A 26855-nucleotide genomic window follows, 5' to 3' on the forward strand; every position below is an offset into this window, starting at 1 on the left:
TGTGATGGTAAAGGCTATGCCAAAGACAGGTGGTTTGTTCTAAGGGCTGAAACTGCCTGAATTCATGAAAAGCTCATTTTTGCAATTTTAGTCCTGAAAAGTGAAAAAAAAAAATGTAATAGAAGAAAACTACCAGGAGAAACATCTCTTTGGAACAAATTGTTTATCAATGTAATTCTTAGAAACAGAAGATTGCATTGTGATATGCCCAGAGAGAACTTTTCTGAGTTTTTTTTTTTTTAACAAGGTTAAGTGTTTTGTGAAGGATTGATTTTATCTTTCCTAAGATTTACTTTTAGCATGAACAGAGTAGTGAATTTAATAATATTTCATTCAAGATCCACTAGAATGAGGAATAGAATAAGATAAACCATAGCCTTCAGAAAAATCAGCACAGTAAAGAAATAAAATGGATTGCAAAATGAAGATCAATATTTGGAGCTAACGGATTTATGACATTTTGTATTTAATGACAAAAAAATCTAAGCTGAATTTACTAAGGAGCAGGGGTTATTAAAAATGCTTTATAAACACTGATTTTTTAAGCACCGATTTTTTAAGCATTATAATATCCTCTGAGATAGATCTCATTTTACAGATGAAGAAACTGATACCCCAAAACGCTAAGTGTCTTGCCTAAGTTCACATGGCTAGAAAGTGGCTGAGCTCGGGCTTGAACTTAGGCATTCGGGCTCTAAAGCCCACGTGTTCATGTCTTGCATTGTATATTGCTTTTCATCCCTTTTTACATTTCTTTTGTTTATATGTGCCTTATGGCACTGTCACATTTGCTTTCTTCCTAATTTCTATACTCTCTGGAGAAATCTAACTGGGTTTGCATGCTGTCAACATGCTGGATATTTCCAACTCTTGTCTCTCGTATCACTCTATATATGATGTGTGGCTATATCTGTCCATCATACAACTCCAATTGTGGGTGCCTTCAACTTAATATGTCCCAAGCTAAATTCATTGTCAGCCTCTCTCATTCTTCTTCTTTATCCCCAACTCAATGGCCTAATCAGGCACTCAGGTGACCAAACCAGAAAGATCATAATCTTTCTCTTTGACTCCTTTCCAACGACACTCACTTTCAGGAGATCCTCCTAGCTCTGCTGTATTCTATTACCGAAAATCCTCTTAATTCTTTACTTATCTCTCAGTTATTATTATTACAGTTCAAGTGATCATCAACCTTTAGGTGGTCTATTAGAATAATCTCCTCAATGACCTTCCTTCTTCAGTATGTCTTTGGAATAGCCATATCTACTAGAACAATCATCTTTCTAAAATAACTATCATACAAATATGATCGTGTAATTCCCCTCATTATACATCTCTGAGTGCTTCTAGGAACTACTTTCTCATGAGGCACCTTAAGTTGGTTAGGAGAGCTTCTTAACAGTTAATCATGATGTATGAAACATTCCCAGTGTATTTTCCAAGTTCCCTATTAAGACTGTATACTCCTTGAAAGTTGAAATTCACTTTATTTCAAACCTAGAATCATGCCTATTTCATTAGGAGGCTCTCTGTAATGATTCTGTGAAATGAACTTCCCCTGCTTCACTCCCCCACCCCTACTTCCATTATTTACCTACAGAGTAAAGTCCAAACCCTTTAATATAACTTAAAGTTTATTCACAATCTTGTTCAAGTACCTTCCCAGCCTTTGTCTTCTACTATTTCAGCCTACAAATTCTATGCTCAAGCCAAGCTGAGCCAAATATTATGCTCAAGCCTGCTCACCGTCAGGGTGGCATCCTGCATTCTCACTCCCTGTGCTTGGGCATATACAGCATTTTTGCAGAAAGGACTTCAACTACCTTGTTTTTGTAAAACGAGTGGTTTTTTTATGACTCCAAAGTGACTTATAAGTATGTTCTCCTAGGATAGTTATATGATTTTGCAGTAAAAATTGCTGAGCAGCAACACATTTACTACCATCAGATCTATCCTCTTTAGCAATAACAACCTAGGCCTGACCTACATTTAAGATAGATATTCCAAAGGGTTTAAGGATAGTTTCTAGAAAAAGACAGCTTGATTCCAGTTCTGACTCTAACATCTTCTGGCTGTGTGGCCTTGAAAAAGGAAGGCATTTTTCTTTGTGCCTCAATTATCTCATTTGCAAAACGGGGTATTAATAGACCTAACTATCAGGGCTATTGTGAGAATTGGATTAAGTAAATAACTAAACAGATTTTTTTTTTTTTTGAAAGTAAAAGACTTTATTCATGACTACTGGAATAAGGAAGAGAGAATCCAGCAGAGACCCTGGGGATCGACTGCCAGAAAGCAGAGTGGGGTCAGTGGATGGGAAGTCACTAGGGACAGATACCGAGGAGGGGGATCCTTGATAACACTGGGTGAGGCCTAAATTAATTAGATAAATAAATAAATGGATAGTAAATACTTAATAAATTTCTGCCATCATTGTTACTTTTTTATCCACGAGTGCTCTGATTGTTCTTGCATTCATGGCCATTTAGCAGATATAGGGAGTCCAGGTTGGGGAACAGTCTGGTGGAGCAGTTATATAACAAAGAACCATGTGGAGCTATGTTGGTGAAAGTATGCAACAGATGGAAATGTACACCTGGAATTCGGGCAAGATATTAGGGCTGAAGATACAGATTTAGGAATCATGTCATCAAAGCAGAGTCAGCATATGCCATCAAAGGAGAGAGCAGGCCCCCCATCCCCAGAGAGAATGTGTAGAATAGGAAGAAAGGATGGAGAAGAGATATACAGGCTCATTAACAGGCTGCTAGGTGTGTAGATGCAAAGGTCAGAAAGGGACATGATGGCCGTGGTGGTCCATGTCATTGTGAGTTAACATTTAGCTAACCAACTGCTTATTATTTATGGAATAATTTGACATGCTATTTTCCAAATAGCTTAATAGCTTTTCTTGAATTACAGGAATCTTATTTTGATATTTAAACTTTAGTCTACATTTCATCATTAATCATTTGTAATCTAAACACATCCACATGACATTTTCTTCATTCCAAGGCCTTCTGATTTAAATAGGCTTTTTTTCCCAGATAAATGATTAAATGTGAGCAAAAGATGATGATTTTGATCAAAGCTAAGCACTTGTAAAGTGATTCGCAGACATCTTCCTCTACTGAACATTTCACATACTAAAATAGAACACAATTCTATCAGTATTCTTAAAAATTCATCTATCACCAGAAAATGAAAAAGCATAGGGGCAGGATATTCATTGGTAATTGTAGGTGACATACAATAAAAATCAGAATCTGTCTGTAGTACTTACCTTGGCTATTCTCCTCTCCTCACTTAAAGAGAAAAAAAAAAAACAAAAGCAAAAGCAGCCCAGGTTGCTGTGCTGGCCCACCAGGGCCTAGAGGCCTAGAAGCTCTTGCCTGGGAAGCAAGAGGCTTGTTAGGAGGAACACACTATGTTGGTGCATCACAGAAGAAAAGGCCTGAAGCCTACACAGGCAGCAACCTCCTCACCTCCATCTGCCCAAGGAAGCCTAAGTACGACTCATCAGTTAGTGTCTTTGGTTGAATAAGAGCTCAAGACATTTTTGCCTCCTGACCACGAGTAGGCCCTCACAGTGAATTCTCCTGCCAGCCACAGCCCTTTCCCAGGTGTGGCTCCTAGGCGGGCATAGTGTTCTTACAGATGCACAGGGATTATCCCAAGGATAGCCTTTTATGGTGTCCTGTCAACCACACTGAGAAATTTGTAGCAAAGCATGATGGCATGGTCTGAGATGGCTAAGAGTGGGAGCAATCCTTTCTTTCCTTAAAAGCTTATATGCTCTAAAGCTGAGAGGTCAAATAAGCCTTAATTTTTTGTCAATTCTGACTAATTGATGGTAGCTGCTGGGAACAAAGTGTTGACAAGAATTCTAAAACCCTTCAGGCATCAGGATGGAAGATGGTTGTAATTAACCTATGTCTGCCACAGAAATATAAAAGGAATGAAGAATGTTGTGCACATATGTATTTACCAACTCCGGGCTAATAGAAGGTAGAGAAATTTGCTCAAACTTATACAAGGAATAAAGAGGTACAAAGTTCTACAGCAGAACCCAGGTTTCTAGACATACAGACCATATGCCAATGTGTATAAATAATCATGTATCCTTAATGCTTCACATATGACAATAACCAGTATTTTTTTTAAAGATTTTACTTATTTATTCATGAGAGACACAGAAAGAGAGAGAGAGAGAGAGAGAGAGAGAGAGAGGCAGAGACACAGGCAGAGGGAGAAGCAGGCTCCATGCAGGGAGCCCGATGTGGGACTTGATCCGGGGACTACAGGATCATGCCCTGGGCCAAAGGCAGGCACCAAACCTCTGAGCCACCCGGGGATCCCCAATAGCCAGTATTTTTAATCTGGCATGCTATCTTAAGCTTTTTAACACATTTAATCTTCATAACTTCTCTGTGAGGTTGGTACAGCTATCTTCTCTATTTTATACATAGGAAATTGAGGCAGAGAGATATTGAGTAGCTTTCCCAAGATCTTAAAAAAGCTAAAAAGTCGAACTGCAGGATGATAATTCAGGCAGTGTGATGAAGACCTTATAGTATATTTGTATCACTTTCCAGTGTATCATTCCCTGGCCATTAGAAGAGCATCAAATTCACCTGAAAGCTGAGGAAAGACAGGCTCCTTCACTCCTAAGGTGAGATCTGTCTACAGTGGATTCCATTTCTCTGGAGTAAAAAGCAGCTTTCCTCTCAATTTCCTGTGATACCTTTTTGCAAGGGCTTTCATGCTCAATTGAAATTTCTGCTTAAAGCTATCATCAGACCTCTTGGTAAGTTTCATTTGCAGTTACCACCATCTGTGCTCCTAACTCCAGGGACAGCTTAATGGATGGCTGTGGTGTCAACCAAGAATCTCCGTGGCGGCTCCGGCACTCACAGTCATGACTTTTGCCACACTGGAAATTGAGGCTTCAGGGCTCATCTCCCTCACACAGGCTGTAATGCATCTTCACAACTGTGTCAGGAGGACTGAGCTGCAGTGAGAGGAATGGACGCGAAGGATAAAGAACAACCTCATGGCAAGAAAGATCATTAACCCCTGGCCGATTCTCCTGGGGGACTGGAAACGCTTACCCCAATAGCCCTGGTGGTGAGGCCCGGGGTAGGAGTAGGAGTACTTGATGCTTGGGCAAGGCAGAGTATAGAGTCTCACCCTTGCTCCACTCTTTTTTTTTTTTTAATAATAAATTTATTTTTTATTGGTGTTCAATTTGCCAACATACAGAATAACACCCAGTGCTCATCCCGTCAAGTGCCCCCTCAGTGCCTGTCACACAGTCACCCCCAACCCCTGCCCTCCTCCCCTTCCACCACCCCTAGTTCGTTTCCCAGAGTTAGGAGTCTTCATATTGTGTCTCCCTTTCTGATATTTCCTACCCATTTCTTCTCCCTTCCCTTCTATTCCCTTTCACTAATTTTTATATTCCCCAAATGGATGAGACCATATAATGTTTGTCCTTCTCTGATTGACTTACTTCACTCAGCATAATACCCTCCAGTTCCATCCACGTGGAAGCAAATGGTGGGTATTTGTCATTTCTAATGGCTGAGGAATATTCCATTGTATACATCTGTCTCTTTCCATTGTCTTATTTAGTTGCTTGCTAATAACTGTTGAATCCTACAGAGAAACTGTGCATCTGCCAGCAGCACAGACTGGGGAGCAGCTTAGAGTTATCCATTTTCCAATCCCAATCCTCCACCCTGCTTTTTGCAGCATTATGATGTCATTTACCCACCCCCCCCCAGGTCTAAATGAAGAGATCAGAGGCAATGCAGTGCTGCACAGTCTTCTGATTGGCAGTCACGATAAGTGGTACGGGGTGTGAATGGTGCTAATGGACATAAGGCGCGTACTCACAGGCCAGCTCCAGTAGGCTGACAGCAGCAGTTGGCTCTTGTCCTCACCTGCCTCCCTCACAACACCGCCCCCCCCGCCCCCCACCCAACACACACACGCTGGCTGCAATCTGGGCCCCATAGTCTCATACCCACTCAGTTCCCAGGCACAGCCTCATCCTCTCTTTTGCCCTCTTTTTAGTAAAATGCTTGAAACTCATTCAAGCCAAGGGGTAGTTAAAGGCTGACATGGGCCTGGGAAACAACCCTTCATCTCGTGCATGTTTTGTTGAACTGTGCTGCTGCCCTCTTCCCAGTGACAAACCTGTCCAGTAGATGAACCTCCTGTCTGGGTAACCTCAACCTCTCTCAGACCCAGAGTACCCCCACCCCCCACTTAATCTTTGAAAATATTAAACCCTGGCATCAAATGTCAGGGTTGTAATGACCTCAACTGCCACATGCTGACAAAATTGTGTGATGCCAATCACCTGCCTGGAGTCCTCCATATTACCTCTTCCTGGGTTGTGCTGGAAGTTCTATGTGACTCACAGAGCTGCATCTTGGCTTCATGTTAGTCTCTCCCTCTAACTGCAGCTAGAGCTATTTTACGAGAGCTTGGGTTTATCATTCCAGGTCCGGTCTGTGTCTGGGCTGCTCCCTGAGTTAACTAGGCAGGATTGAGCCAGGACCCTAAACTTGGTGGTTACAGTCTTGTTGAAATCTCCAGCTGTCTCCACAGTGCTGAGACTGGTGGTGGTAAATCATTAGTTACCATGGACTTTGAAGACCACTTCACCGAACTGATTAATTCTTCCTGAAAATGTTTTTATCGCTGAATTTCATACTACTTAGTCTACCTCACTAGTTGTTTCTTTGGAGTCACCTTTGCTAGATGCTGACTTCAAATATTGGTATGGTCTTGAGCCCAGTCTTTGGAATTCTTCTCTTTCTCTCTCTCTCTCTTTCTAAGTATTTATTTATTCATGAGAAACACACACACACACACAGAGGCAGAGACACAAGCAGAGGGAGAAGCAGGCTCCACGTAGGGAGCCCGACGTGAGACTCAATCCTGGAACTCCAGGATCAGGTCCTGGCCCAAAGGCAGACACTCAATCGCTGAGCCACCCAGGAGTCCCCATTCTCTCTTTTTATCTTTACCCCTTTGGTGTTTGCCATCAGCTACTGTCATGGTTTTGAAGACCATCTACCCACTGATGACTCCCAAATGTATCCAGTTCAGACTGGATGTATCCAGTTCAGACCTCTCCCTGACCTCCAGATTATGTATTCGACATTTTCACTTAGATCTCTCTACTTTAATAAAAACCAAAACCCTAATCTCTACTGCCCACCTTGGCCTACTCCAATCCCTGCCATGAGTATTGCGCATCTCAATTGCAGCTTCATATGTTCAGGTGCTCAGTCCAAACCTTGGAGATTTCTAAGGGAGCTGGTCTGCTCATTATCAATTCTTTCCTTCCACCTACTAAGATCTGGAGTCTATGTCCCCTCATCTTGTATATGAATTGGCCTTATACTTGGCTCTCAGAAGGATACTGTGGCAGATGTGACACTGCAGAATTTTCATCCTAGATTTTAAGAGGATGTGCAGCTTCTTCCTCCTTCATGAGCTCCATCACTATGTAAAACTGATTAGTCAGAGGCCACTGGGCCATAATAAAGTCTAAGCTAACCACATGGACAGACCAGGTGGAAAAAGATGCTCAGTCACCATGGCTGTTCTAGCCAGCTCCAGCTGAAGTGCCAGACACGTAAGCACAGAAGCCATGTGGACATCACAAAGAGCAAGACCACTCAACCAAACCTATCCCAGATAACTAAATGTGATAAAAATACTTTTTTTAAGACAGTAAATTTTATCTAGCAGTAGATCTTATGATCCTTGATTTTGTTCCTTCTCTCAGAGTCCACACCCAATTTGTAATTTTGTTGGCTCTACTTTCAAAATATATCCACCATATAACCACTCTTCTTATCTCAGCTGTTACCACTTTGTTTGAGTCATAATCTTTTGTGTGTTTTCCCATGTTCCTCCCTTGCTCTTTCATAACCTATTCTCAACATAAAGCAAAAGTGACTATTCAAAATTTAACTGCTGTCATGGTACTCCTTCATTTAAGATCTTCCAGAGGTCCTCCATTTCATTAAGTTAAAGCCAAAGCACTTCAATGCTCTGTGAGGCTTTCCATGACTTGGCACCCTAATTGCATCTCTGCCTTAGCCTCTCGCCTCCTCCCAGCCCCCAGCTTTGCTTGATTCTACTCCAGAAACACTGGCCTTCCTTCTTTTTCTTAACACTTGGGTATGCTTCTGCTTTAGGGACTTTGTGGTGCTCATCACTCTGCCCAGAATGCTTTTCCCCAGGTGAAACCTTACCTGATCATCACCTCCTTCAAGTCTTTGCTCAAATATCACCTTCTCAACCAGGTCTTCACTCACCATCTACTGAATGTCACATCACTTCTCATCTTCCCACCCCCTATCCCTCTTGCCTTGCTTTACTTTTATCTATAACACCTCCTGCCTTCTAATGTATGCTTCATTTAATTATTATTTTATTATTATTATTATTAAATATTAATTATTTATTTTTGTTTATTATCATTTATCTCACACTTGAAGGCAAGGTCAAGGATTTTTGTCCATTTTTTTAACTAATGTATCCTCAGTGCCCAGAAAACTATCTAGTAGGTGTTTAATAATTGATAAACAATTGAATTAGTGATTCTATGTTTACTTCTCCTCTACTAGATCCACTGAGAATCTCTAATACAGGCTGAATTTGGTAAATCTATGAGCCAGGTCTATTAATAGAGGCTTAGGGATAAGTTATCCTTCCAGGCTTGAGATGGTGTGGCTCACTCAAAATTGCTGAGATCAGAGATTCTTCTCCAAGTCTCTATCATTCCTCAAAAGAGTCTCAGGGCTGACCCCATGTGAAGTCTTTCATTTGTCTTTACCACCTCGTGCTGTCTCTACCTGTTGTCTAATAACTGCCTGCCTGCATTATGCTTCATGTATACATAAAGCTGTTCTTTCTTGCTTTCTGTTTTCTTTAGCATTACATTTAAAAAATAATGTATTTGATTTTTCAGTTAAAATGGAATGTCTAATACTACTTATTTCTTATAATCTCTTTATATTTTTTCATGTCAAGTGTTTCAACATTTTTATATTCAATTTAGTCTGTATTTTCAAATACTGATTATATAATTTTTCTTCCTAAACACTCTGAACATTAAATTTACTATCTTGAGATTAGGTAATAAAGAGTAAAGAAAAAATGAGAAAAAGACAACCTTTAGCAAATTAAGAAATTAGAAGTCACTATTTGACTTCAATTCTTCCTGAATTCTCACAACATCACAAATAATGTCTATACCCAGATGTTGGTGGATAGTTTCATTAAGAGTTGCTAAGTAATCCAGCCTCCAAATGCTATTTCACACATGATTATCTGTAATTTGTGAGTCATGCTCTATTTCTTTTTCCTTTTTTTTTCATAAATACATTCTAATATATTTACTGTACCCAGACTCATTACCCCTGGTTCTCCTGCATTGACTGATTCTCTCTGTTAAGAGTTTGCAACACAGAACCTATCCCCTCTTTTTTTTTTTTTAATTTTTATTTATTTATGATAGTCACACAGAGAGAGGGAGAGAGAGGCAGAGACACAGGCAGAGGGAGAAGCAGGCTCCACGCAGGGAGCCCGATGTGGGATTCGATCCTGAGTCTCCAGGATCGCGCCCTGGGCCAAAGGCAGGCGCCAAACCACTGCGCCACCCAGGGATCCCTCCCCTCTTTTTTCTGTCATGTCCCACTCTCTGTATGATAAGGACGTAACCTGGGCTTTATTCCAAATTATTCTGTTACCATTTGTAGCTCTCATACACTATGCCCTTTCAAAACATCAACAGCGGCAAAGTGACTGAATTACAGCTTTAAATACAAAGAGGGACCGTTATCATCAGGCAAGCACCACTGTCTTACCACTGCTTCACTATTTTGTAGTCAGAAGAACTGCCATCACTATGCATTCCTGATTACTTATTTTATTGCATCACTTAAGGGCTCATAAATTTTGACTTTTCATTTTTGGAGATTAGATGACTTCAGCTGCTCTCCCCTGCACCCTGCTCCTCACACTCCCCTCTGCACACTGAGCTCCTAATCCCATCATGGTATTGACTGACTGACAGGCTACTTCCTGCAGTTAGTCCTGGCAGTTAACTGCTTCACCACACAAGGCTGCTGGCCTGCACTGAATGTTAATGAAGTTGCCCCTTTCAGAACACCAACTTTTTGAATAACCACAGTAACTAAAGAAGTGTAGTTCCAAAGATGAAGGGCTTTATCTACTGAATTGATTTTGCACAACACTAAGCACAAAAAAAATCCTCATTGTTGCCTGTTTTGAGTGCTTTTGTGTTGTTTATCATCTACCACTGGAAAAATCTGGCTTTTAAATCTCTCTCTTTTTTCTCCCTCGGTTATAAAATTCTCATTAAAGAAAATTTGCATTAGGTATTAAAGTTACAAGAAAAATATCACCCATATCCTCACTGTCCAAAGAATTACAGCTAATATTTTGATCTCTATTTTTTTCTGCATATATTTGTTTCTTTTGTTAAATAGCTTTGGTCGTATGTTTATAAAATATATAATGTTTGTGTAATTATATGCTGTTATATATGCTGTTTATATAATTTTGCTTCTTCGTCTACTCAAGCCTGAAATTTTTCCATGTCATTATGAACACTTCGTGAGCATTCCATCTAATGGATGTTGCCATACTCATTATTGCATAATATTTTGGCTGGATCAGATTGTTCAATGTTTTAAATAAAACTGCAAAGAACATCTTAAGAATAATTTCACATATTTTTATATTGTTTAAATATTTAGAATTATTTTCTTAGTTATACTTCTGGAACTGAAATTGCTTAGTCAAAAGATATGAATATTTTTAGTTACTGGATCAACTTTGAAGGAAAAAAAGAAATAAACTTGATAATAAAGCACCTTTGCCCTTCTTTTGTTTTTGGATCAGAAAATAAAAGCACAATACCCAGAATGTTAGAAATGGGAATCAACTAAGAAATGGTTTAACTTGATGCCTTCATGTTCTAAGAAAGTTGAACTTAAAAGAGGTCCTATTGCTTAGAATCACCTAGCTGGCATGGGCAGGTACTAGCAGATACATGATGTGGTTGTAAGTTTCCTAAATTCCAATCCATTGCTCCTTCTAATGACCCCAGACGTCTTTTCACGACTGAGTGATTCTGACACAAAAGCAGAAATTTGGCCAGAGAGAGGATATTTCAGACAAATATTAAAGGATAAAATATACAACATCTCAGTTTCATTTGCAATGTAATATGCTTAACTCAAAACAAGCCCCTTGTCCTTTTATTCCACAGCAAACCTAAATGAAATCTACTTCACACTCCTTGGGTTTGGAAGAAGATCCACTAGTATCTCGAGTATTCTATTTAACAATCCCAGTAAGTTTGAATTATCAATCATGCCATCATTCCACTAGAAAGAAATTTTGAAAGTTTAATAGAGTTAATTAATTTCTAAAAGAACAAAGTTTTGTGAGAAACATTCATCATACATGGCTGACTAATAATCTAGTGAGACTATGCTGTCTTTTTCTGCCCTCATCTTTCTAGACCTCAAAAAAAAAAAAAAAAAAGAGGCACTCAAGCTTTGCTTTTAGCACTTATAACTCAATTGGAAGAATTATTCTTGCATTTAGTTTATTAATTTTTATAAGAAAATTTGTGGACCGATTTCTAATTAATATATTTAAAGCCAACCAAAGCTAACAAATTTCCCTTTTTTTAGTGTGCAACCTTGCTCATAATTAAAACCTCAAAAAATTTTTCTCTAACTCTTCATTTTCTATTATTTTAGAATTTGTGTTTTTTTGAAATGCAATTGACCAAATACATTTTTACAAAGATAATAAAATCAGATACTTTTATAAAATAATTATATGTGATTTAAAAATCACATTGTAGGGGATCCCTGGGTGGTGCAGCGGTTTGGCGCCTGCCTTTGGCCCAGGGCGTGATCCTGGAGACCCGGGATCGAATCCCACGTCGGGCTCCCGGTGCATGGAGCCTGCTTCTCCCTCTGCCTGTCTCTGCCTCTCTCTCTCTCTCTCTGTGACTATCATAAATAAATAAAAAAAATAAATAAATAAAATAAATAAAATAAAAATCACATTGTAAAAGTGAGAAAAGATGATAGAAGAAAGAAAGCTGTTTGGCTTCTTACGAATCCAATCATTCCATCTAGATTATGAATATTCATTTCATCTTTTCTCCTCTCCCCATTTTTTTTTAATGCTCAGACATTCTTCTACATCATGACACTTCTCTTATTACTATTTTTTTTCTTATTTAGAAGATAAGCAGTCAGTATGGTCACAAAGCATTCCTGTATGTGAGATGGGAAAGTTTCAGCAAAAGCCCTGTACTTCAGAGGAGCAATCCGTGAGGTGGTACAAATCAAGTCCGTAAATATCACTTTCAACTGAACTTTAAGAAAAATGAGATAAAACCCTTGAAATTTAAAACTCCCTCTTGAAAATTAGGGAAAATATTCCCCTCCTTCCTTTTTCTTTGAGTATTTACTTTAGAAAATGTGTCATTGTAGACTTTCTTCCCTCTTTGGTACATAAATCTCTTTAAAAACTAAATAGGTCTTTATGACTTAGGTATTTTTTTTTTTTTTTTTTGGAGACATAGGAGCCATGTTTTGAGATGTTTTGAGGACATCTCTTTGAAATGTAAACATCAAAGGAGATAGCATCCCTATCTTTCAGTTTCTGTGGGAGTGTAGGAGTCTAACTTAGGTGTTCCAGGTTGCAAAACTACCTGTCATAAAGATATGAGAAGTTTAATTTTCATCTGGATAAAGCCAGATTAGTTAATGCAAATGGTCACCTCAGTTACCAGGTGAATTTACAATGAACTACACATGACACATGATGTTTTTATGTCCTCTTACCCAAGGATTAGTTATTGTTTATCTTGAGAACATGTATAGGATGGGTTATATCTGCTTTTCTATATTAAAGAGTGAGATTTCTTTCTGTCTTTGTGAACCCTTAACAGATTACTTACGATACGCATCACATTCTGGGTACTTATTCAATAAGAAAAGCTGTTTCCTTCGTTACTGTCTTTGTAGAAAGGATTTCTGCGTTGGGAAAAGATTTTGGTTTTCACTATATTAATAACAGTGTAAGGAGAGGGTACCACTCCCACACTAAAGATTTTTAAGTCTTTAATTTTGTTTAAAAATAAGACTTCAGGGATGCCTGGTAGCTCAGTGGTGGAGTATCTGCCTTCTACTCAGGTTGTAATCCTGGGGTCCTGGGATCAAGTCCCACATCAGGTTCCCCACAGGGATCCTGTTTCTCCCTCTGACTATGTCTCTGCCTCTCTCTGTGTCTCTCATAAATAAATAAATAAAATCTGAAAAAAAATAAGACTTTAGATGCATTTCAATTTCTTTCATGGTCCTTCCATGTAGTCTTGTGGAAAAGGAAGAAACATATCCTGGAATTGTGAACTTAATGTGTAGATTGAGACAACAGATGAGATATGAGCCCTCAGTGGGCAAAAAAGGAATGAAATAACTTTCTGAAACAAAAAACAACCAACTTAAATAATCTTAGGTTGGAATCTTAAGGCCCCAAATTCTCTACCCAGGACTATACTAAAAAAACAGGTCACGGGATCTAAAAATAATGACCAAATAAATAAAATGATGAAAACAAACAAAGTCAACACTGACCGTGAAGACACTCCATTTAGTGAACAAGAAGGACATTCTCTTTTAGAAGATAAAATCCAGAAAGCACCTTTCTCCCAGTCAGGGAGCACTTACACATTGACCCAGGAATGTGAAATGACCATCATCCTCCTACGCTTCCTGGGGACTAGTGGTATTTCTGTTGGTGCTCTAACCTTAATACGCCATCATGTAAAGCAAGAAGAACACAAACATAGCGAGACACAAAGAACATATAGCATAAAAGGCCGTAACACTTGAGTCCTGCTGATAAGGAGGCTTTGGTTCAAGAGAAAACCCTGTTTTCACAAATGATAGAAAGCAACTATTTTAGGACAGACTGCAGCTTCTAAAGTACAGTACAGTTGCCAGGTACAAGAAAAGAGTTGCACGTCTTCATTTGTACCTTCAAGCTGTGAGGAAGAGGTGAAATTTCAGCCCCTTCTATCCCATACTAAGTTTATCGTTCCTTTTCCATTTCTCCCCATATTAGAAGAGTCTTAAATAACAGGTCAAGAGGCTCCCATGTAAAGGATCATAAAAAACCAAGCATGGTCTTTCTCTTCCAGTCCTTGGGGCTGAATATATAAGCCAACCAAAGGGGTCAGTCCACTCTTGCTTTCTATCTCTTCCTTGTATGCAGCTAATACGGGTAATTTGAATCCGGACTGCTCTGGACATCTAGCTATTTTGGACCATCACTCTTTTTTTCAGTTTTATGTGATTTGTCACAAGATGGTAAACTGCCTTGGGAGAAGCAGAAAAAAGTCCGTGTGGCTCACTCTTGGTTTTTATTGAGTGACTTCATAAGGAAAGTTCCATTAGTTTAAAAATACTGTGTGCGCATGAATGTGTGTGTTTATTGTATAACTAGTACTGAAGATACTACCATGCTGTTTAGATTTTTTATATATGATATGTTTATCTGAGAAGAGAGAGTTAGCGAAAAATGGTTTCTTATCACAACTTGGAGTACTTGCTTTTAATAGATGGTTACATACATTACTATGCAAGCCCTCTTTGCCTTGACTGCCCGGAATTTGTAGCTAAGTCTGATGCCCACTTCTTACTATTGCATAAGATTTCTAAGTATAATTTGCTTGATCCTATCTGACACACCCAACTCCTAATTCCCTAATTCTTGATTCTTATGATTTACCTTTTTTTAAAATGGGCTGCATGGTTTGGTTTCCTTTGATTTTATCATAAATTACCTCAAATCAAACAAATAGAACCATACTCTTTCAAAAAGCAAAGCCTTAGAGATGGATTCTCTGTGTTAAGAAATTGTACCATGCAGTCTCCCTTTACTGTTACTACGTTCTTTCCATATGCAAGAAGATATTTATTCATGGATATTTATGCGTTAAAAACGTCACAGAAGACTGCAAATAGGCCATTCCTTAACCTAGCAGAGAACTGCCTGTAGCAGTACTATTTTAATGGGTATAGTGTCAGCATTTCTCCAAACATTTTAAATTAAAGGGTTTATAAATTACATTTGCTTAGTGTTGAAATATGAGGGACATACTCTAAGGAAATGTAATATTTTTTTCCCCAAAAATATCATTTTAGGCAGTTATAGAAAATGTTAACCTGTTTGGCTGACTGTATGAATTTTAGCAACATTATCGTAGCTCAAGGCTCATTTATTTTATTATTACTTTTTTATTTTTTTACTCAGGGCTCATTTAAAATAACTTCTTAAAATACTTTATTATAGACCTTTTTCTTTGAACAAACATAATAATGAGAATAACTAAAATTTGTAGAGCATCTACAATAGTTCCAGATTATTTAAGTATATCGTCTCTGAGGAAACTTTCTTCCTTCAAGCAGCTGAATAGGAGATGGAGTTCAAATCACTGATACGGCTAAGCCAATTTTAGGATGCAGACCAGTTTGACACTCTTTCCATCTAACATACTCATATAAAACATTTGCACATTTTAAAATCATCTTCAAAGTGAGTATTTGGGACCTTTTCTGGTTCTACAGTATTTCATGTTCTCTTGATAGGTGTAAATTAAAGAGAAGTCACCCTCAATTACCCAGATGTATGGGTATTCAGCTTGGAGTTTTAGAAGTGGATCTTTTTATTTTCTCTTGTGGATATTGGCCACCACACTTTTGTATGCCAGTCTTTTGATTGCCCGAGATTGAATTAGGAGCTAATTGACCATGATTAGACTCAGCAACAACTTACTTTCAAACTGAACCTTGTGGACGTGTCAGTGTTGGGGCTTGTGCCCATTCCAGAAGGACAGGGTTCATCATCACAGACGGTGGGAGTTAACTGTCCTTCCCCCTGTCCTCCTCAAATTCTGTTTATTTTATTTTATTTTTTTAAATATTTTATTTATTCATGAGAGACACACACAGAGACAGAAAGAGAGGCAGCGACACAGGCAGAAGGAGAGGCAGGCTCCATGCAGGGAGCCCGATGTGGGACTCGATCCTGGGTCTCCAGGATCATACCCTGGGCTGAAGGCAGCACTAAACCACTGAGCTACCCAGGCTGCCCTCAAATTCTGTTTAAATGGAATTAAATAGAGTCCATTCCTAGATGGCTTTCTGAGTGGGCCCACCTGACCAGGTAAGTGAAATGGAAGCCTTTACCAGTGTGAAGGGAGCACTGACACTAGACATACTAAGCTTCTGAAAATGAAAATGTATGTGTATTATCCCTTGACATTATAGAAGGAGACAGAAAAATAAATAAAATAATCAATAGCTAATTGGCAAACATTCCTTAGCAAACAGAGAAAGTCAATGAAGTGGAGATGTGCAGGCTGCTTTTCCTCCATATTGATTTTTGCTATTTAGCATTAGCTGAAATTAGCTGCTATTGCTAATTTCATTTCAATTGCCAAGGTCCTAGGGAACATTCTGGGTCACCTGAGGGTCCCCCTTTCCCATGATGTGACAGTCACCATGCGGGATGACAACAGAATTTACATAGGTCAAGTGGTAAACAGTCAGAAATATTTTGCTATAGAGTCATCTAACTAGGCCCAGGCTCTGAAAGTGTTTTGGTCATTGAACTTCCTATGATAATAACCTGCATTCATGGTTATCGCCACGGTGATGGTCTTAAAAGAGTGATACTACAGAGGTCACCCTGTGACAATCTTAAGGAGTCCTAAAGTCACTTGCAGTGACAAGCTTGATTTCCACGGTCATCTCTGTGAGGTGGGAAGGCTGCTATGAAAGACATTTGTATGATCATATTTGGCATAAAACCATATTTGGTAATGATACCTAGTAATATCCATGCAATGAGTGGGATGAAGCTTCATTTCATGTGTCTTACTGAGCAGTGCTCCCTGTGACTGGGAGGGCTGCCTCTAGGTGCGTGAAAACCTGTACTTGGTCAGCTCTGATAAATAGTATCTTTGTTCTTTGGTTGTCAGCCATACTCACATCAGAGAGGAAAGGTCTGTCTCCTTTACAAGCAGAAACAAAACCATCACACAATTCTCATTTAGCTATTATTTAGCATTAATTGGAACTTGGCATGCTGGGAAACTCACTTCCCGGGGGGGAAGAATTTTATTTTAGAGCACCATAGACACTGTGTAATGTACACAGCACATGTGAAGCAGAAATTTATTAAAAGTTACAATATTTTCCCTAGAGAATGGATTTGCTATTCACCATTAGGACTAGGTCCAATATTTATGGCATGTTCACAAATGATTAATTATGTTTCATTTACAAATAGCCTCTAATGGGAGACATTTTTATTGCAAGTGCTATTTTAATGAATTGTCTGTCTTTATGAATTCATGTCCAAGACTTAAATAATTTCTTTTGCTTCCTTTCCCCAAACTTATGCCTGAGCCTACTGTTGCTTATCAGATATTTCCTATTTCTTCTATCAGACTCATCTGATAATCCCCTCAGTTGTCCAAGCTGGAAATCTTGGATGCGTCTGTGACTCTCACCCATCCCTCCATCCCATTTTCAATTGCACATCATTTTCAAATGGGTCCTTGTTGCTTGTAGAATAAAATCCAAATCTCCTTAATCTGATAAGCAGGCATATTAAAATCCTGGTAGCCTGAGCTGCCACAGCATTCCAGTTATCTTTTCTTCACCAAGTGAACTATACTAGTTCTCGGCATGAGATGTTCTTTTTTTTTTCTGTGCCAATTACCCTGTTCACATTTTCTTTGCCCATCATGCCCTTCTTTCTTTTTGTCTAGTGAGTGAATACCTGCCTCTTTAGAAGCCGGCTCAGGTGTCACCCAGGCTTTTCACTCCTAGGCAGGATCATTAACTCTCTCCCCCTAGGCAGGATCAGTAACGCATTTATTTTCTCATAGACCTGAATGTATACTTTATTTATGTTCCTTATTTATATGTATGTCTAACTCATGAATCACAGCAAATATTTGAAGGCTTCAGTATGTTTTAAATTTTTTTGTGTGTGTCTTTCATGTATACCTTGTTAATTTAGCACATGATAAATGCTTGGTGAAGGTTGTTTGGCTAAACTGAAAATCTTATTAAAAGAAGTAACAAAGTGGGACACCTGGGTGGCTCAGGGGTTGAGTGTCTGCCTTCGGATCAGGGTGTGATCCCAGAGTTCTGGGATTGAGTCCCACATCAGGCTCCCTGCAGGGAGCCTGCTTCTCCCTCTGCCTATATCTCTGCCTCTCTGTGTCTCTCATGAATAAATAAATAAAATCTTAAACAAAAAAGAAGTAACAAAGCAAAGTAATGCCTTAGTGTGTATTCCTTGTAATTAGTACTTTGTGGTTGGTGATGGAGACAAAATGGAGACAGGTGAAGGAGAAAGTCTGATAGAGAATCATACACTTCCCCAACAGAGTAAATAGATATAGCGACATAGCAGTTTAGAGCACAAAGGTCTTTCAGAAGTTACTAATAACCAGAAAAATAATTTACTTTTATTTCATTTGTTCTCTTCCTGCCTTGTAGCCTTGGCATTATCTATGTCACTTGCCTTGAAAAGCAGCCACCATAGTACCTAAGCCATAGTGGACACACAATAAACATGTCCTGTATGAATGAATGAATAAACAAATGGAGAAATGTAATTATTCCAGCTCTTTCATTTCACAGATGAGGAAAACAGACCCAGGATACAAAGAAAAGGAAAGCAGAAACAATCTCTTTTCAAGCTGCTACCGTAGTCTCTGCAATAACCTAGGTGCTTTTGCCTCAATTATTTAATTTTACCCTTTGGAGAAAATTATACAACCATTATATGAGATAAAGAACTTGAAGCTCAAAACCTATGCCCTATGATCACAGAAATTGTTTGCAACCATTGTCCTTATACTACGTCTAGTGTAAAGTCTTCCCTTTGCCACCTGCTGGCATGATTTTCATGGATAGAAATATAACTGATTATTGGTTTTGGTGGGCAGGAATCTCTGCTTTTTAATAATATCTATCATTTAGATAGTAGCAGGTGAGTAAATATGGGGAGCTGCGATCTTGTGGCAAGATCATTATAACTGAAGACTGAAAACCACAGTTCAGTTCCTAATCTTGTTATTTTAGTTGGGGTGAGTCCTTTAATGTCTTGGAAACTTCGTTTTTTCATTTATAATGCAAGGCATATAATACCAACCTTGTGGAGTTCTGTGGTGAACAGATGAATACTGACTATGAAAACACAGTTTGCCCACATAAAAAGAAGGTATTACTATTATGAAGCTTATGTAAGAATGAGAAGGTGTGTATAAAAGGGCTTTCTCAGCTCTCTTTTGTTCTCTTTGTTACAGCTTTGTAATTTCACGACATCCTGGCCTTCATTTATGTAAACAGATGAAAACAGGATAAATAAGCATTTTTCCACTAATGTGATTTGTATACAATATATCAGATTAAATGAGCTTCTGCTTCTGATTCGTTTGAATTCACAATTCAATATAATTTAGCAATAGAGAAATAATAGTTAAAAAGACATCTGTTTCTTGTCATAAGCTTCTATTCTCATAAGGAAATCAAAACAGTCCAAGAACAGAGAAAATGCGAAAATTAACATTACCGCACTGTGGTAACTCTTTGATGAGAAAAAAAAGCCACTGATAGTTTGTTTTGTTAATTTTTGAAAATTCGACTTTTCAAATGTTCCGCATTAGCAGCAGTTCTGCATATACACTTCAAAATGAATCTGATCGAAAAAAGAACTTGCATTTGCCCATTTAATTAGTATTATCCTTTACCTCAAACAATGTACAGAAAGTATCACTTGCCTTTGGTGGTGACTTCATTTCTGACCTTTAACATCAATACTGCCTTATGGTCACTTATCAAATTTGTTAAGACCTGCACCTTTCCACTTTTATGTAAAACTTAAGTGAAAGTTAAATAAATTCACACAGTAAAAATAATAAGAGCAATTAAGACATATTTTCAATATATCCTTTAGGATCTCTGATACATTAGAGGGCTCTGGGGTGTTAGGCATGAACAGGACCTTGAAACTCATCTAATTCTGACCCTTTTATTTCATGTTTGGGAAATGAGGCTGTGAGTGGCTAAAAAAAAAGAGATATGCTAGTTCTCAGAGAACAAAGACAAAAAAAACAGCTCCAAGCTACCTTTTGAATACTCTTCTTACTGTAGTATATCAGAATATAATCAATTTTGACAAGTATAACTCAATATTTCCTTACCCAAATAATATCAAGGAGGGGCCTTGCTCATCACTTACATTGGCTCTTTGGATTTGGACACTGATGGAAGGAAGATACGTATCTGGGAGAAGACTAAATAAATTTGATGATGGGAGACCTCAATAGCTTGGAACAATTGGTGAAGCATAACAAAAGGGAATTTAACAGAGAGAGATATAAAATCCCCACTTAACAATATGAAAACCACTGACAAAGGTTCATTAAGTGGGACACATGGCTTAGCAGCAGAACTTTTTTTTCCCCAAAAATGGATGTTTTTAAAGAACTAAACGTTCTATGAATTTACTCTTGTCTTCTTTCCCAAAGGAACTGAATTTTACTTAACAGGACAAAAGTTTACACGGAACAATAAAGATGCCAAATACCGTCTAATCTTATCCCCCTAGAATTGAGATTATGGGTGTGGACACTGAAAAACTGGGCACGCAGAGGGGGAAAGACCAGAACGCTAAATATTAAAAGATACTGACCTTTCCACCATTTTGTCAGGTGGAGTTATGAGGGAATTTTATTAGGTTTTATTAGAGGACTATCTTGTACAGGGGTTGTGTTAAGTGGAGATAGGAAGGTTAAGGGCACGGTATCCCTGCCAGTGCTGTGTAATGTACTTATATGTTGAAAATCAGCATTTTGTTGTACTTTATGCCCGGAAAGATAGTTCTTTGAAACATTTGATTCCATATAGGGTATGCTGCCTTTTAAAGCCATAACACGTTTCCATTACTGTCTCTTGTAAAATTGCTTACTTACCTATAAAGTGCAGAAAGGGGTCTTTTGTTTCCAGGTTTGGGTCTGTATGGTTTGGGTTCTCCTGCCATGTTGATATCTAAAAGCAAACAATAATATAGTACTGCTTAGGAAAAATTAATCCATTTGAGAAAAGTAAATCATAAGGTTTTCTTTTTCCTTCTGCTATTTTCTTATACAAATGTTACACACCATTCATTTATTCAGCGATTATTTACTGAGCATCTGCTTTAGCCCAGGCACTGTTAGAGCTATGTCATGTCCCAAACAGGCCAGATCTATGCCCTTGTAAATCTTACTTTCTCCTGGGGAAGAAACAGATAGTAAACAACAAACAAAATAAATAAGAAAAATATGTAACATATTAGAAAGTGATAAGAACTGTGAAAAAAAAACAATGTTGAATGAGGTAGGGAAATCAAGAATGCTTAGTAAATAATGAGAGAGAATCAGTATCCTTCTAAATTGGATTTTTTGCTGGGAATGTCTCAGTTTGCATAGACATTGCATGGAATAGAACTTTGTTCACAGTAGGAATTATTAATTTCCCACGACAATATCTTTCCACCTACGTTAGAAAAGGAACACAGAAGGTGGGACTGTAGAGTGTAGCAGAGTTACTGAGGGAACAACACAATCCACTCGGTAATCAGAATGTGCAATTATAGTTCTGGGGTGGCCAGAAGAAGAGAGCACAGCCTTTGCCTTCATGAACTAATCATGAAAATATCTCTAAGATAAGACAGTAAGATGCTCAAGTACATGACAAAAGAGTATTTATATACAACCAATCAACTTCTGTCATAAATGTATAAAATTGTTCAGATGGGAAAGTTGGTGACAAAGGTTTGGAAAATCACATAAAAAACAAGATTCAATAAAGTTAAAATTCCTAAAGCATGATAAAAAGGAAAATCTAAAAAAAAAAAAAACCTAAAAAAAAGCTTTTCAAGAAAAGCTTTGAAAAAAGTGAGGGACATTATTTTGACAGAAAAGAAAGGGAATGCTTCTCTCCCTTACCAATGGAATCAATACACTGGATTAGGGATGGATGAACCACCCAGCAGTTGAACACCACATCTGAAACTAGTGATGTACTATATGTTGGCTAATTCAATTTAAATTAAAAAAAGAAAACCCAAATTTCTAGATAAAATACAGCTGACTCTTCCATACTGGTGTGAACTGAACTGTCCATTTATATGAGAGTTTTTTTTCAGTAAGTACAATAGTGCTGTAAGTACATTTTCTTTTTTGCTTCCCTTAACATTTTCTTTTCTCTAGCTTACTTCTATTGTAAAAATACAGTATATAATACATATAAGATACAATACATATATTTACCATTTATGTTATTAGTATGGTTTCTAGTCAACAGTAGGCTATTAGTAGCTGAGTTTTGGGGGAGTCAAAATTATATGTGAATTTTTTTTCTAAATATTTATTTATTTTAGAGAGAGAGAGAGGGAGAGAGAGGTGAGAAGGGTAGGGGAGAGAAAGAGGGAGAGAGAATCCCAAGCAAACTCCCTGCTGAGTGCTGAGCCTGACACGGGAGCTTGATCTCACTACTCTAAGATCATGACCTGAGCCCAAATCAAGAGTTGGTTGCTCAACAGACTTAGCCACCCAGGCACCCTCTATATGTGAATTTTTGATGTGCAAGGGGTTAGTGCCCCTAACTCCCATGCTGTTCAAGGGTCAACTGTATAATGTATCTCTTTTAAAAATAATACAACATTAAGCTAGTTAGAAAGTAAGGTGTTCAGAGAAGCCTACATCTGAGTAAAAACAGGAACTCAGATAGAAATGGGAGACTGGCTCTGTCTTGTTACTTGAAGATGTTTGCTGAAACCAGAACTTGAATTAGAGGGGGAAAGAGACAGTGCCTACATGAAAGAAAATGAACTATAAAATCAATGAATTCAATATCCATACGCGTTAAAACCCTTAACTAAGAAGAGACAGAAACTTCCTTCTTTTACCTAAGAACATCTACAAAAAAAAAATCTCTGGAAAAGTGTCATACTTAATAGTGTAAAACATTGGCCACATTTTCTTTAATATCAAGGAATTTATTTTATTCATTTTAAATTTTATTTATTTATTTATGTATTTATTTATTTATTTATGATCTCTGCATACAACATGAAGACAAAACTCATGACCCCGAGATCAAGAGATCAAGAATTGGATATTCTTCCGACTAAGCCAGCCCATCTTATCTAGGAATTTAAAAGGGTGATCACTATTAAAAATTCTGTATAATGCTGTACTGCATTCCATAGTCAGTGAAATAAGACAGGAAAATAGTATCAGACATGAGAAAGAAGAAGTGAAATTGTCACAATTGTTGATAAGTGGGTCCACATAAAAAGTCCAAAGCATCCACAAATTAATATAATTAATGAAAGAATGTAATAAATTTGTTGGATTCAAAGCCAATATACAAAATTAAACTTCATGTCTCTACACAGCAATACTTATTTTAAAATATAATTTTAAAACATATAATTTCTATAAAGATGTAATGTATATAAAGTAAAGTACGTAGGGACAAATACACTATAAAATTTTAAAGCTGCTTATAGGGAAAATTATAAAGCTATACTGGAAGATCTTACAGACACCTTACACAAATAGAGAAATTGAAAAATTTGCTATAACAGACATTTTAATTCTTCCAAAATTGATTTATTGATTCCACGTAATTTCAGTAAAAACACCAAACATTCTTTTTATATCTCCGCAGAGTTGGATAAGTTGATTCTGAAATGTATATGTATAGAGCAAAAGGTCAAAATAACCTTTGGAAAAAGCCCCAAAGGTGGCAAACTTGCCTTATCAAGATTTACTTTAAGCTATAGTAAGTAAGACTGTACTATTTGTACGGATAGAAAATGAACCACTGCAACAGAGTAGAGGACTTCTAAACGGACACACACAGATGTGGATTTCTGCATTAGAACAGAGATGGCATAGCTGACCAGTGAGTAAGGACAGGCTTCTAAAGCTGTAATAACTGGTTACCAGTTACCACAAAGACAAATATGAAATTGGACCTCTACTGGGGAGTCTGGGTGGTTCAGTCAATTAAGTGTCTGCCTTCAGCTCCAGTCCTGATCCCAAAGGTCCTGAGATTGAGCCCCGCATTGGGTTCCCGGCTCAGTGGGAAGTCTGTTTCTCTCTGCGCCTCATCCCACTTGTGCTTGTGTGCTCTCTTTCATAAGTAAATAAAATCTTAAAAAAAAAAAAAGTTAGACCTCTACCTTACACTAACACAGAAAAGTTAATCACTACTGTATTAAAAACCTAAGTGTAAGAGGCAAACATATATAACTCGTAGGAAGAAGGTAGCAGAATATCTTTTTGAGATCAGAATATGGAAGGATAATCTTAAACCAGACATAAAAAGCACTAGCCTTAAAATACAAGACTTATAAATTCGACTATGTTACAATAAAATAAAAGGATTTCTGCTCATCAAATTCACACAAAGACAATGGAAAGAAGGGCCACAAACTAGATGAAGAAATCCTTGAGAAAAGATTTGTTTCTGGAATGTATAAAAACCTCATTTACACAATAGGAAAAAGAGACAAACCACCAAATAGAAAATTGGGCAAAAATCACAGGAGAGACACTGTACAGAAGAGGAAAGATGAATGCTGAGTAAACACATGAAAAGACTCAATTTCACTAGTAATGGAGAATTCAATTTTACTATATGTGCTGCTGAAGTGAGTACAGGAATGGAGAATTTAAACACTATGAGATACAACTGATACCCATTGAATTTACAATTTACAGAGTCTGACAGTATCAAGATTTGGTGAGGTTTGGGAGCAATTGGAATATGTGTACATTGCACGTATAAGCATAAATGAAGTACAATGATTTTGGAAGATAATTTCACAGTTTATAATGGACTTAAAATGCCCAAACTCTATGAACCAGGAGGTATGAACCCAAAGAAACTCTAGCATATGTGCCTCATAAGATATACTCCAGAATGTTCATTGCAGTACACCAACATAGAAAAAATTCCTAGAAAACCCACAAATATCCATTGAAAGGTAACAGGATAATTAAGTTACATTTACAAATGAAATACTATACAATAGGTGAGAGAGAGACAGACAGAGACAGAGATTTAGAGTCATAGGCAACAACACTGAATCTCAGGAGCATAACACCGACCAAAGAATGATGTCATGGGAAAACACTGACAGAATGAATTCTTTATGTTAAAAAATTTAAACAAATGTTACATAGGAATTAAAATACATGTAGTAAAATGAAAGAAGAGCAAGCAGAGAGAAACAATAAATTTAGGACGAACGGCTACCTTTAAAGGGCAAAAAGAATGTGGAACTTGGGGAGAACATCTAGGAGGCTTTAAAATTAATTATAATGTACTATGAAGGGTGCATGGGTATTGGAAACATGAATTTTTAATACAGCATCATTTTTTTAAAAAAAGGATTTTATTCATTTATTTATTTGAGAGAGAGAGAGAGAGAGAGAACATGGGCAGGGGGAGGGGCAAGAGAGAATCTCAAGCAGATTCCCTGCTGAGCCAGGAGCCCAATGTGGGGGCTCCATCCCAGGACCCTGGGATCATGAGCTGAGCTGAAGGCAGACACAACCGACTGAGCCACTCAGGTACCTCTAGGGCCATTCTTTATAATATAAATTTTATCTTGTATATACAAGTATATACAATACTCGCTAATAATATATTAAAAAAGAAAATGGGAAAAATGATGGTAAGTTGTGGATGGATCAATGTTCAGGTCAAGGGCAGTGGGTTTTAGCAAACAGTTTCAGCAAAGATCGCGAAAGAGGAAATATTAGGAAAGAAGAACAGGTGGGTGGGTTGGTGAGTGGATTATTGGATATGAGAAGAGACCCCAAGTAGAACTGTACATCTAATTTGACTGGGATATAATCTTGGGTTCTGAGGAGAGGACAGCTGTGACAATGAATCATGAAGACAGTGTTTTTTGTATGATTTGAGATGAAGTACAACCAAGATCAAGGTTATCTGAATCTTTCACATGTGACAGAGTTGGAACAAAAAAGGGAGTGAAACAAAAGCAGATTTCTATTATTTTTATAAGCTTTGTAATTATGGTAAAGGATACACATTCATGAAATATAATTACACAATTGTGTGTCTCTAGTTCAGACTCCATGAGTCTTTATTATGAACTGAAAATGTAAAAATATTCTCATACATAAATAAAAACCTTGAGACTTAAGTGTCTCAACACAAATACTGTAACATCTTTTTTTTTTTTTTTAATATGATGCCAGTAGTTCTGAGGATAAACTTAGGAGTTTGACAGCATACACATACAATGGAAAGCCTTGGGGAAAGGCGGTTAAGCTCAGTATTTCCAGATGTTGGCCTCTGTTCAAGTTCTAAAAAATGGAGATGAAAATATTTTGTTTCTTATAGACATAAATAGTGTTCAAATGCATAATTTTCCTTAGAACTTATTAAAGGAAGTACTTATATTTTATATATTTCATTTTGTTGTAGTGGAAATCCTCCACAACTTGGTGTTAATGAACAGGGATGAGGGTGAAAGGGGTTGGATGTGGTCCAAGAAGAAGGGATGGTGGGTAGTGAGCTCCACCAGCTCACTAGTCAGTGAACATAAAGTCTTGCCTAGCTCTGTATGAACATAGAGCATTTCCATACTGAAGT

General features: G+C 37.7%; 1 protein-coding gene across 21 annotated transcripts in view; it reads right to left on the reverse strand.

Annotated features, from left to right (window-relative positions):
* The window catches only part of RALYL (RALY RNA binding protein like), a 707896-nt gene that overhangs the window by 118404 nt on the left and 562637 nt on the right, over positions 1-26855 (reverse strand). For all 21 annotated transcript variants that reach the window (XR_013367029.1, XR_013367028.1, XM_077876403.1 and 18 more), the window contains one exon: positions 21146-21221. Coding sequence is in view for 19 of the 21 variants with exons in the window: in XM_077876403.1 (XP_077732529.1) it covers positions 21146-21221 (76 nt within the window). In the remaining 2 variants the exon portion in view is untranslated. The remainder of the gene's footprint in view (positions 1-21145; positions 21222-26855) is intronic.

The sequence above is a fragment of the Canis aureus genome, chromosome 28 (genome assembly GCF_053574225.1).
Source record: "Canis aureus isolate CA01 chromosome 28, VMU_Caureus_v.1.0, whole genome shotgun sequence".
Taxonomy (NCBI): domain Eukaryota; kingdom Metazoa; phylum Chordata; class Mammalia; order Carnivora; family Canidae; genus Canis; species Canis aureus.